General features: G+C 46.7%; 1 protein-coding gene and 1 pseudogene across 1 annotated transcript; both read left to right on the top strand.

Annotated features, from left to right (window-relative positions):
• The first annotated feature begins 1,653 nt into the window (after window positions 1-1,653).
• On the top strand, window positions 1,654-2,538 carry LOC144366219 (large ribosomal subunit protein mL45-like; annotated as a pseudogene).
• Window positions 2,539-8,997: 6,459 nt separating this feature from the next.
• On the top strand, window positions 8,998-11,787 carry LOC144366217 (protein FAM25A-like). The gene is made up of 4 exons (XM_078020071.1): window positions 8,998-9,246; window positions 9,838-9,900; window positions 10,242-10,304; window positions 11,607-11,787. The coding sequence occupies exons 1-4, from the start codon at window positions 9,174-9,176 to the stop codon at window positions 11,711-11,713; spliced, it is 306 nt and encodes a 101-aa protein (XP_077876197.1). The 5' UTR covers window positions 8,998-9,173; the 3' UTR covers window positions 11,714-11,787.
• Window positions 11,788-12,144: the final 357 nt, after the last annotated feature.

Below are 12,144 nucleotides of genomic sequence, written 5' to 3'. Positions count from 1 at the left end.
GACCCGAGTTTTCAAGTCAACCATGAAACAGTACTAAATTTGGAGACAGCATTGGCTCCTGTCTGGTTCTCTGCTCAGAGATGCCCCCATCCCCTGCCCTGAGAGTGCTCTCTGCTTGAGCCTCATTCGGCTTTTACTTTCCTTTCACCTCACTTTCTCTTTACTTTCACTGATAATAAAGTTCTCTGCCATGGCTTTTGGTGTCTGACTTTAAAGTTTCTTTTGTCAGAACCCAAGATCCAAGGTTTGGAGTTTCAGCTCCCTGCTTTCCTGTGACAGGAAGCTTCATGCTGAAGTTCCAAGTCACCAAGCTGATACTCAGTGGATTGTCTGACCTGCCCAGTAATCAGGATTAGAGAGAATGCCAAATTACCAAAGAGGCCAGTTTCAATTGGCATGGTGATGAAGGTGCCTCAGCCTTAATCCTCCCACAAAAAGGCAACCTGACATAATCTGGTTATTTTTAATGGGCGATGTGAGATGCTCTCTCATTGTAGTTTTGATTTGTATTTCTCTGATGATTAATGATATTGAGCCTCTTTTCACATAAGTATGTAGCTCTATTTTAAAATATTAACTACTTGCCAAAGTCTGGCTTCCTTCTTTGGAAATTCCAAGTATGGGTATGGGGGTCTTTCCTACTTTGTTTGCATGTGAATCATTTACTCCCAAATGATACACACAAAATGCTGCATTTCCTTATGATTCCTTTTTTTCTTTGATTTAAAAATTTTGTTCCTTAATTACCTACTGTGGTATCCACTTTCTTGTGCTTCTTATCTGAAAATGTCTTCCTTTGTTTCTTGCTTCCTTCCTCCCTCTCTCCCTCCCTCCCTTCCTACTTTCCTTCAATTCTTTCTTTTCTGTGGTACTGGAGATTGAACCTGGGAATGCTCTACATTTGCAGCCCCCTCCCTACCCCTTTTTTTTTAAGGAACAGTCTCACTAGATTTCTGAAGCTGGTCTTGAATTTTCCATTCTTCTGCTTCTGCCTCCTGAATCTCTGAGATTACAGGCATGCACTACCATGCCCAGCATGTCTTATCTATATTTCTTCTAACTTACTCATGAATTATGTACATCCTACTACTCCTCTTGTTTGGCCATTTCATTTGAGAATTCTGGTATTCCTGACTTACAGTTTTCCTTCATAACTGCTCCTGTTTATAAAGTGTCTTCAGTTGTTTTAAAAATTCATGTTGGAAGGTTGTGTAATCATTTTCATGTGCCTTTTATGAAGTAAACTTGGCAATTGGATTTCCATATTTTTCTTGTTATTGCTGTTTGTATTTGGGATTGAACCCAGGGGTGCTTTATCAAGGAGATATATCCCCAGCCCTTCTTTTTTTATTTTGAGAGATGGGGTCTCTCTAATTTGCTGGGGGCCTCACCAAGATGCCTAGGTTGGTTTTAAACTTGTGATCCTCCTGCCTCAGCCTTTCAAATTGCTGGGATTATAAACCTGTGCCCCCATGGCCTGCTTGATAGGATTTCTTCATGTGCAATGGAGCTTTTGTTTTCTTTCTCATATTTAAAAGCAGTGTGTTTTGACTACTAAGCCAGCACCACCCTTTGCGCCTTCTCTCCTACCTCACACACTTCTTGCAGAGCCCCCATCCCAATGGCCTTTGCGTGAACAAAACGGCAGTCCCCATGCCTCAGAGGTTGTCTTGCTTATACAAAGCTTAGGGATAGTGGTCTCAGCAGTCCCTCTTGATGACTCAGTCTATAGCTGTCGTTCCAGTAAGAAGTAAAGAACGTTTCACACCTCCTGCTTATGAACCCAAATACAAAACAGAAAAGGAGTTTATAGAACATGCCTGGAAAGCAGGATTGGTTATTCCCCAGAACGTTTGGACAGGCCCAGACATGTGGCCTGTACAGCTGGTATCTTTGATGCTTATGTTCCTCCTGAGGGTGATGCTCCAATGTCATCTCTTTCAATTGAAGGACTGAAAGGGAGAACTGAGCGATTGAAGAAAAATGCAGCACCACAATTGTCAATGCAGAAGATAAAAGAATTTGATGTCAATTTAAAACAGAGGCCTTCCCTGAAAAAGCTAAGGATTTCTTCATAGAAGCTCACCTTTGTCCAAACAACTCAGACCACACTTTGGTAACGGAACACTATTTTCTGGATTATGGTCTGGGACATGGAGTATAAGACTGTCTGCTGGGGCTTCCTGGAATCTTTAGAGCCAGCCCAGGTGGTGCAGGTTTGCTGCTAGAGTTTGGTGAACCAGAGGAACATGTGTGGTCCTCACTCACACACGGCAGACTCTAGCCATCTATGATCAGATGGGGCGGTTGATGTATGGACAAGAATGTGCCAAGGATGTCTTGGGGTATATTGTGTTTGAAAAACACCTGCTGAACCCTATGGGAGCTGGAGAATGCATGGCAAGATTGTTCCCCCGTGGGCGCCCCCTAAGCAGCTCATCCTTAAGATGGTGATGATGGATTCCTGGCCTCCAGCAGGAACCTTGGGGAAAATGTGAAGAGGCTCAAAGAGAGGACCATAAGTCTCAGCTAGCCTGATGACAAAAATGACTCTTGGGGTAAAACCCTGGTGATGATGATGCTGGACGTTGTGAAGCCATCCATCTCTTTCAGACCACCCCTGTTTCCTCCTGCCCTGCTTGGATCTTTTGAGCAGATTCATTGTTCAACCATGTCTGATGGCTGGGCGCAGGTGGTTGGCAAGTATGCATAGCCATGAACCCTTTTTCTTTTTAAAATCACATGTTTAAGGCTGGAGATGTGGCTTAAGAGGTAGCGCGCTGGCCTGGCATGCGTGCTGCCCAGGATCGATCCTCAGCACCACAAACAAACAAAGATGTTGTGTCCGCCAAATACTAAAAAATAAACATTAAAAAATTATCAAAAAAATCATATGTCTATTTTCTGAGTCTAGATGAGAGAAAATATGTTTCAGTGAACAAACATCTGATAGTTTTTTTTCACAGCAGAGACTGTGGGAGCTAATAGGCAACTTTCTTTTGTAATCACTGGGCAGAGATCAGAGTTTGAAATAAAATACTATCAGAATGTTGGACAAATTTTGGTGTTGTGCCTTGTGTTGACACTCACCTGTAAACCCAGTGACTTGGGGGCAAGAAGATTGTAAGTTTGAGGCCAGCCTGGGCAACTTAACAAGATCCTGTTTCATAACAACAACAACAACAACAAAAAAAAAACATGAAAAGGACTAGAGATGTAGCTCAATGGTAGAGCACCCCTGGTTTCAATTTTTTCTTTTTCTCTTTTCTCTTTTTTTGGGGTGGGTTCTATATAATTTACCCAGTTGAAATTCAACTTGGGGAATAGGCCAACCTTCAAGTGGAAGACAAGCCTAGTTGTGAGTGGCCTGACTTCTAGGATATCCAGACTTGGAAGAATAATTAGTGTTTATAAAATTGTGTATCACTTAAGAGAGTCTTTTTCTCATAGAGTTACTTTCTGAATTAGCATTTATACTTTGTAGAAGTATATAAATATAAAGAAATAATTTATTCCTCAAAAAAAAATTAATAAAAAGCAGTACCTTTTAAGCCAGGCAGGCATGGTGTAACCTATGTTCCCAGCTGCGATGAAGGCTCAGCAGGAAGATCACAATTCTAGGATTTTGAGGCGAATCATGTACCATGTGAGTGACACCCCATCTCAAAGAATACATATATAAAATGAAAGCATTGCTGGGTGCAAAGGCCAGTGGCACACACCTGTACTCCCAGCAGCTTGGGGGGATAGGCAGGAGAGTCACAAGTTCAAAGCCAGCCTCAGCAACTAAGGCCCTATCTCTAAATAAATATAAAGAGGTGCTGGTGATATGGCTTATTGGGTTCAATTTCTGGTACAAAAAAAAAGAATATAAAAAAATTAATGTATGTTTTTTTGAAGTGAAGTTTAACAATTCATATCTATTGTGTGCTATTCTATTGCAAGAAAATTTGTGAAAAATGTACAATTTTCTGCTTAATTCAAAAGCTAAAGAGGTTGGTGAGCTTTTTTTCGGGTTTCAGTTTAAGACTTCATAAAGTACTGCTTGTGGTTAAACCATGTGTGTTCTGAAGGGCAGACGATGACACCCCAGTCTTCTCACTATTTTACACCAGTGATGTTCACCCAAGTGCAGCTATGGCACTCTTCAATCTGGTCTCAGTAATCCTAGGCACAGTTTTGTAGCCCACTCCCCATTTTGCTTCCCAATAAACAAATATTTGGGGCAGGTTGTGGCTGTTGAACTGCTGGCATATTTGGCTCACACAGCATTCCACCAAGACAGAGGGCACATGTGTGGCCCCTGGGTAAAATGTCACTGGATGGGATTTCATGGAAAGCTTCAAGAGTTTTGTCTTTTGTGAAAGTTTCAGTGACAGCTGATGAAGGCTAAACCGGGACAGTGGTTGAAGGGGACAATTCGGCAAAAGACTCTGAGAAGAGTTGTTCTTCTCTACCTCCTCCCTTCTCAACTTAAGGGTCCCAAATGCTAAAGCAATAGTGGATTTTCAGATCAGCAGGACATAGAAGAGACAATGGAAGAGAGAGATCTCCTCTAGACACTTGCAAGGTCTGCAGATGTCCCAGTTTCTGAGTTTCTTAGCACTACTCAGCACAGACTGAACCCCTTGGGAGCTCACATATACAAGGACTGTTTACTCATCTCAGTACCTTCCTTTTTCCAGGATTAGAGCCTCTCAAAAACAAAGACATGGACAAGTCCATGCTGTCTGTCTTGTTCCACTTAATTTATTTGTTTGCAGTCATAAGAATGTTGTTTATTTAGTTTTAAGTACATACCAAAGAAAGGATGCATTCATCTTAATCCTTTAACAAGATCTCATAGTTCATGAACCAAAGTCTTTACAGCAAGATTAGATTACAGAGTTCTGGTGGGCTGGGGTTGTGGCTCAGCAGTAGAACACTCACCTAGCATGCCTGAAGCGCTGGGTTAGATCCTCAACATCATATAAAAATAAATAAGTAAACGAAATAAAGGTATTGTGTCTAACCTATATATATATATATATATATATATATATATATATATATATATATATATATATATTTTAAAAAAATACAGAGTTCCAGTTCCTCTCAGATTTAAAATAGACATGGTGAATATTTGATTTGTGGTATATATCATTATGCTTGGTATTTAGGTGCTCTCTTACTGAGGTCTAAATTAGTATGTTTCTTAAATGCCCTCTAAGTGGTCTTTTACCCAGAGTGTTTGCATTTGGAATCACCTTTCATGATAAAGTCAGTGTTCAAATAGGAAAGGAGAGAGAGAGAGAGAGAGAGAGAGAGAGAGAGAGAGAGAGAGAGAGAGAGAGAGAGAGGGAGATGAGCTACAGAGGGGCAGGTAGAGAAGAGGTGGAAAGAACTCCTCAGCTCCTCAGTTCTGTTCTGGGGAGTTTTCTGAGAGTCCTCTCCTTCTGGAGGTATGTGGCTGGCAACAGGGGAGACCCTCCCTCTGGTCCCTCCCCACTTCCTGTTCCTCCTCACTTCCCTGGCTTCCTGCACCTCTGCTGCTGGCCTCACCTGCCGCTGGGGTTTGCAATCTTCCTCTGTCCTCATTCTCCACAGTGAAGTGAGGATGTGGGGATGGTGGCCTTCCTTTGCTTCTTCTGGTTGCTCCCTAAAGTTGGAAGGAGACATGGGACCCTTTAGAATTTAACCACTGCCATGTTGCCACCAGACCTGGAAGTCTGGCAGGCGTTTTCTCTTTGCTCTGTCCACACACACTGTCCACACACACTGCTCCTCTCTGCCTGGCCCCCTCACCCTGACTGTGACTGGGATCAGCCCAGAGGGAACATCCTAGAAATGTGGACAGCGGGAGAAATAGTGATTCCCCAGGTACCTTCTTGCTGGGCATGGTTTGGGGGCAGCTTTGTTCCTCTAATCATGGTGGTGGTTCCTGTCTGCTGACCCTTTCTTTTTAGAGGCTGTGAAGGCCTCTCTTGCCCCTGTGGACCCAGGACATAAAACTGCCACTACTGCTGCTCACTGGGTGCTTCACCATTGCTCATTGGTCCCTAAGCCTGTTCCCATCTCCATGAACAGTCCCTTTACTCAAATTCTCTTTCAATGGGCCCTCTGATGGCCACCAGGAGCCTGCTTGTCTCATGGATGTATGAAGGTCATTATGCTGGGCACGTCTTCTCTTGGTGGCTAAAGAGCCAAGAGTCCAGTATCTGGATGAGAGAGGATCCCCTGTGGCAGGGAAGGGTCAGTGAGTGCAGGATCTGTGGGCAGAGCATATACTATGAGCTGAAATTCATGAAGCAGAAGTAGGAGGAGGCCTAGGCAGAATGGACCATCACAAAACTTTTGATGTTTGTGAGAGCTATAGTCCCAACCACACAAGAAAATGGTGTGCTTAGCCAGGCACTGCATTGTATGCCTGTAATTCCAGGGATGTGGGGGGCTCAGTCAGGAGGATTGCAAGTTCAAAGCCAGCCTCAGCAATTAAGCAAGACCCTAAGCAATTTAGAAAATCCCTGTCTCGAATTAAAAAATAGAAGAGGCTGGGGATGAGGCTCAGTTGTTAAGCATATTTGGGTTCAATGCTTGCTACCAAAAAAAGTAATGAAAAATAAAACAATCAAACAACTAAAAGTCATGCTTTAGACATTTGGGATAGCCTCGCCTAATTGAGTATTTAAAATAAACATTAAAAAATTGATAGTTGCTAAGGGACAAATTGCTCTTAGAAAATTTGACTCTCTGTGACCTGATGATTTAGCCTGTTGTTCCTTTGCCAGACTGAGTTATTGGGGAAATTCCCCTTGAAGTCTACTCCTGTCAACTCCAGAGTCTTCTGTCCAAGAGGAGGTGGACTTGACCTTCTGATTCAGGATATACTAGCATGGGTGTCTATTCTTTAGACCCTTCTCTTGGGGCTCTCTTCTAAGATGAGGCAGTGGTGGGTGGGCTTCACCTGAGTTATCTTCAACTTGCTCCAGACACTTGAAATTTGTCTGTTGCAGGAGATGTCTGAGTCAGCCCCTCAGAACAGAATCCATTCCTGGTTAACAGGGTCTCTAGTGAAGGATTCAGCCTCTGGGGTGCAATGTAGGGGCACATGTGTTGGGGTGGGAGCACAGGGGCTGGTTATTGATAGAGCTGGGAAACCAAGGGAGACTAGACCCAGGCCAGAGCAGAAGGGACTGGTGTCTGCATTCATTTTTGGAAGTTGGGTTTCTTGCCTTTTTTCCATCAGGCATTTGGAACCTGTCTCTAGGCAAAGGGCCATTGACTGTCCTCACTGAAGTGGTCACCCTGAAGCAGTGTATTAAAGAGGGACAGGATCTCCTGGACAGGAGGGGATGTGGAGGGCCAGCAGTGTCTGAGAGGGAGGGAAAGGCAGCTGTTCAAAGAGGCTGCAGTGGGCAGGGCTCCAGGCAGTCTCCTGTGGACAGAGCCCTGCTGAGGGGCTGAGCTCTGAGGAGGGTCTGTCAGGGCTGGTGGGTCCTGAGAGGGGATCTCTGCCAAGCACACTAGCTGGGGCTTGTGGGGTTGGGTCTGGAAGCGGGTGGGTATCAATTCTCAGGGGACGGGCAGAGAGGACCACTGTGGAGGTGAGAGTCACACAACCTCCAAGGAATCAGAGAAGGGTGTGATGGGTCCAGGGAGCATCCTCATGTGTCCCTCTGCCCCATTCCCATCAGCTTCCCTGGCTCCCGACCTCCACCACCTTTGCCCTGGGTGGCCTCTGGCGCTGGAACAAGGGCAGCATAGGGTCATCTGGACCTGCTTAAGCTCCACAGTCCCCACCTCATGGTTCTTCCCAGGTCTCCGGGTCACAGGTATCTACTTGGATAACTTGCAAGTGGAGAATTATTGTAATCCTTTTGTTAACGAGGCCTCTTTCAAATTGTTTAAGCCTTGATCCACCTCTGCCCAAGGGAGGTGGCAGTGATACGTGTGGGGCGGAGGCCTCAGGATCCTGAGGTGCTGTTGCCCACAACATGCTCGAACCACCCCAGGGAGACTGGTCTTAGCTCAGAGCTCTCCCAGCAACTTGGCCTGTGCCATGTGTGATGTTTAAGGAGCAGTAAAGCTGCTTTCTGTGGAATTCCAGCTAGGTCCAGAGAACCTCCTGGGTCTACTCTAGGACCTGGAATGTGACTTTCTGACCTTGCAGAATCTTTCCTACAGACTGATCCCCAAATGCATAGAGGTTCAAGGATTCTTCCACATGCTGGCTGCCCCAGTACTGGGCCGCTCAGGAGCATGAGTGAATGATAGTCAGCTGACTAGAAAGTCAGGGTGACTACCTGGCTCAATGCAGTTACCTTCTCTATTTGCAGAGCCCAGGTCCTTAAGAATAGGAAGGGCGGTGCTGGGGATGTGGCTCAAGTGGTAGCACGCTCGCCTGGCATGCGTGCGGCCTAGGTTCGATCCTTACCACCACATACCAAGAAAGATGTTGTGTCCGCCGAGAACTAAAAAATAAATATTAAAAATTCTCTCTCTCTCTCTCCCCTCTCTCACTCTCTCTTAAAAAAAATAAAAAAAGAAAAAAAAAAGAATAGGAAGGGCATTGGTGACCACTCCTTATTTTTTAAATATTTTTTGTACTTGCTGATGGACTTTTGTTTTTATTGGTTTCTATGTGGTGCTGAGAATTGAGCTCAGTACCTCACACATGCTAGGCTAGTGCTATACCTGTGACTACAACCCCAGCCAGCCCACCACTCTTGTGTGCCTATCCTCAGGGGATACCTGAGTCCCCACAGCCCTAGAATCTCCAAAATCCTGGCTAGGTTACACTGGGAACCTTGAATAGCAGACTGGGCAGCCTGGGCAGTTTCACCAGCTGCATACCAGGGGCTGAGCTGGTAGGTCCTTGTCTCCGAGCACTCAGGGCCCTGGCTAGGCTGACATCTCTTACTCAGCTTCAGCCCTGACCCCTGTCCTTCTGCTGCACAGGGTTGCTAGGACATGGGTGGGGGAACTGTGGGGTGTCTCACTGCAAGAGGTGCTTGACTAGCACTGGCATGCCCCACCCAGCCTCTTCCTCTAGCTGCCCTCTCCAGTGACTCATCTGCCCAGCCTCCTACAGGTCAGGTGAGGGTTTGGTGCTTAGTGAGACATCAGAGGCCTGTATAAAAGCACACTGGTTCAGTCCCCAGCATCCCTCTGTCACTGCCTGCTGTTGCACAATGCTGGGACTCCTGGGGCAAATAGCGGCTGACAACCTGGCCCGTCGCACTGAAAAGGCCACTGAGGAAGCCGGTAAGGACCTAGGGCTTCTTTCCCCCCGTGTGGGGTCAGGGCAGGTTTGACTGGGCCTATCACAAGCTGATCCCAGGAATCAGGCCAGGCCTTGAGGCCCACTGAGGGCCCATTGGGAACCCTGGCCTATCACCCCACCAGGAGAGATGGAGCTATGGGGTGCAGATGCTGGGGAGGGCAGTTTAGGGTGAAGCCCCCAGAGCCTCACTGCCCCAAGCAGCCCTCTCTACCTGTGGGGCGTAATCCAGGATCCGTGGTAGAGAGAGGCCAGGCCAGATGAGGCTCCTGGGGACAGGTGAGGAACACAGGTGCTGAGTGGGCAGCTGGCAGTTTAGATGTTTTTCTCTGAAGACCTGGGAGACCTTCTGCGTCACAACTGCCTGTTCTCAGTCCCTACAAGACTGAGGAGCATGGAGGGCCCTGTGTCCTCATTGGGCTTCCTCAGCTCCCTTTCAGAAGCCAGGCCCTTCTGTGCCAGCCTGAATTGGATGGGGGTGGCATCCTGGAGCTCCACCCTGGGTGTCCAGAGGTGCTGGGAAGGGAAGCAGGCTTGCATGGTGGCCCCACTCTGAACTGGTCTCCTTTTTTCAGTTGATGCTGTGGGGGAAGCGGTGAAGGACGTGGTGGAGCACACCACTGAGGATGGACAGCAAGGTACTGAGGGCTGGGTTTGGGGGGTGGGGCAGAGGGAAGGAGGGAAGGAGAGAAGGAAGGAAAGGAAGGAAAGAGGAGAAAAAGAGAGAAAGTGGGAAGGAGAGAAGGACAGAAGGAAGGGCTGGGAATGTAGCTCAGGGGTAGAGAGCATGGAGGGCCCTGTGTCCTCAACGGGCTTCCTCAGCTTCCTTTCAGCAGCAAGGGCCTTCTGTGCCAGCCTGAATTGGCTGGGGGTGGCATCCTGGAGATCCACCCTGGGTGTCCAGATGTGCTGGGAAGGGAAGCAGGCTTGTATGGTGACTTTGTCTCTGAATTTGTCTGAACTGGTCTCCTTTTATCAGTTGATGCTGTGGGGGAAGTGGTGGAGGACGTGGAGGAGCACACCAATGAGGATGAAGATCCAGGTACTGAGGGCTGGGGTTGGGGATGGGGCAGAGTGAATGAGGGAAGGAAGGAAGGAAGGAAGGTAAGAGGAGAAGAAAGAAAGTTGGAAGGAGAGAAAGACAGAATGAAGGGCTGCGGAATGTAGCTCAGGGCTAGAGAGCTTGCCTAGCCTGCATGAGGTCTGGGATTCAATTTTCAGCATTCAGGATGAAACCAAAAAAGAACAAGTCCAGCATATAGTGGCGTATACCTACCATCCCAGCCACTGAGACTGAAGCAAGATGATTGTCAATTTGAGGCTAGCCTAGGCAAATTATGGAGATCCTATCACAACATCAAAGTACAAGGGGTTGAAGATGTAGCTCAGCTATAGAACATCCCAGGGTTCAATTCCTATTTCTGTGAGAACAACAACAACAACAACAACAAACCCCTAAAAGTTGAAGAGATGGAGGACAGGATGAAGAAGAAAAGCTAGGTGGGGCCAATCACTTCCTTGCCCAACAAGGTCACCATCCCAACCCCCTTTTTGCATCCTTTCTGTTGGTGTGCAATTATCTCTGAGTTTGATCATCAGTTCAGACTAATCCTTGTGTTAGGGTTCCACCCAGATAGTCTTCTCTGTAGAATATTAACACCAGGTCACAAAAGACCATGTGGCAGCACACTGGGACAAAACATTTAAGATATAAAATGATAAGCTCTGTGCAGTGGTGCTCATCTATACTCCCAGCCACTTGGGAAGCTGAGGCACAAGGATTGTAAATCCAAGGCCATCCTGGGAAACTTCGTGAGACTGTCTCAAAATAAAACAAACAGGACTGGGGGTGTAGTTCAGTGGTAGGGCACTAGCCCAGCATGCAGTAAGCCCTGGGTGCAATCCACAGTACCACATACACACAAAAGCCACAGACAGAGGCAAAATATTTATACTAGAAATGATGATCTGGCCTAACAACCCAATATAAAAAAGAGGAAAAGATACAAACACAAAAATGAAGAATAAATAGCCAGTATACCCATGAGCAGATACTCAGTCTCATTCAAACTGAACAAAGGCAGGTTGTTGGGGATATAAACCAAATTTGTTTTGTGGTACTGAGGACTGAATCCAGGGCCTTGTGCATGCTGGGTCAGCATCTACCCCTGAGCTACAACCCCAGCCCCAGGAGGACCAGGTTTGAATTTATTCTGCCTCTGCCCCATGGGATGTGTCCAGGGTTGCTCCTGTCAGACTGCCACATCCCCCTGCCTCTCCAGGTGACATGCTGAGCACAGCAAGGGGTTCACTCTAACCTTTTCTCTGTTTTTCTTCCTGATAGCCCTTGATGAAGCCATAGCGGTTATCCTAGAGAGGAGAGAGAAAGTGTTGAAGGAAGCCCTTGAGAAGGTGCTCAAGCCTGTCACAGATGCTGTCACCACACAATAGAGGGCCTGGGCACACCAGGACAGTGAGCCTGTTGGCTATCCTCTCTGAATCTCAATAAAAAGCCATGCAATGTGCTCCCTGAGTTCTTGATTTGTTGCTCTTTGAATGGGAACACTAGGCAAAGTTTTTGTTTGGGTGCTGGATCCTGAACCCAGGGCCTCACACTTGCTGAGCATGCACCCTAGCACTGCAGGGCACCTCCAGTCTCTGACAAGGTATTTTTAGGCTTTCTTGTAAGTCCACTAGAGAACACACCAGCATGGCAAGCACCTGCCAGTGGGTCAGGTCGTTTTGTAGGATGAGTCACATTATGCATCAGATACTTCTCTGGTTTCTCCTGTCAGTTGGCAGCTTTCCTGGCCCTCTCCCTGGTACTGGGGAGTGAACTCAGTGGAGCTTTGCCACTGAACTACATCCCCAAACCTTTGCAT

Source organism: Ictidomys tridecemlineatus, chromosome 1, assembly GCF_052094955.1.
Source record: "Ictidomys tridecemlineatus isolate mIctTri1 chromosome 1, mIctTri1.hap1, whole genome shotgun sequence".
Taxonomy (NCBI): domain Eukaryota; kingdom Metazoa; phylum Chordata; class Mammalia; order Rodentia; family Sciuridae; genus Ictidomys; species Ictidomys tridecemlineatus.
This window is presented reverse-complemented; position numbering and strand designations above follow the sequence as displayed.

Bases quoted from the DNA above. Each gene is read 5' to 3' on its own strand.
- LOC144366217 (XM_078020071.1), top strand. From the start codon at position 9,174: ATGCTGGGACTCCTGGGGCAAATAGCGGCTGACAACCTGGCCCGTCGC. The intron at 9,901-10,241 runs GTACTGAGGGCT...TCCTTTTATCAG, and splicing joins CACTGAGGATGGACAGCAAG to TTGATGCTGTGGGGGAAGTG. The intron at 10,305-11,606 runs GTACTGAGGGCT...TCTTCCTGATAG, and splicing joins CAATGAGGATGAAGATCCAG to CCCTTGATGAAGCCATAGCG.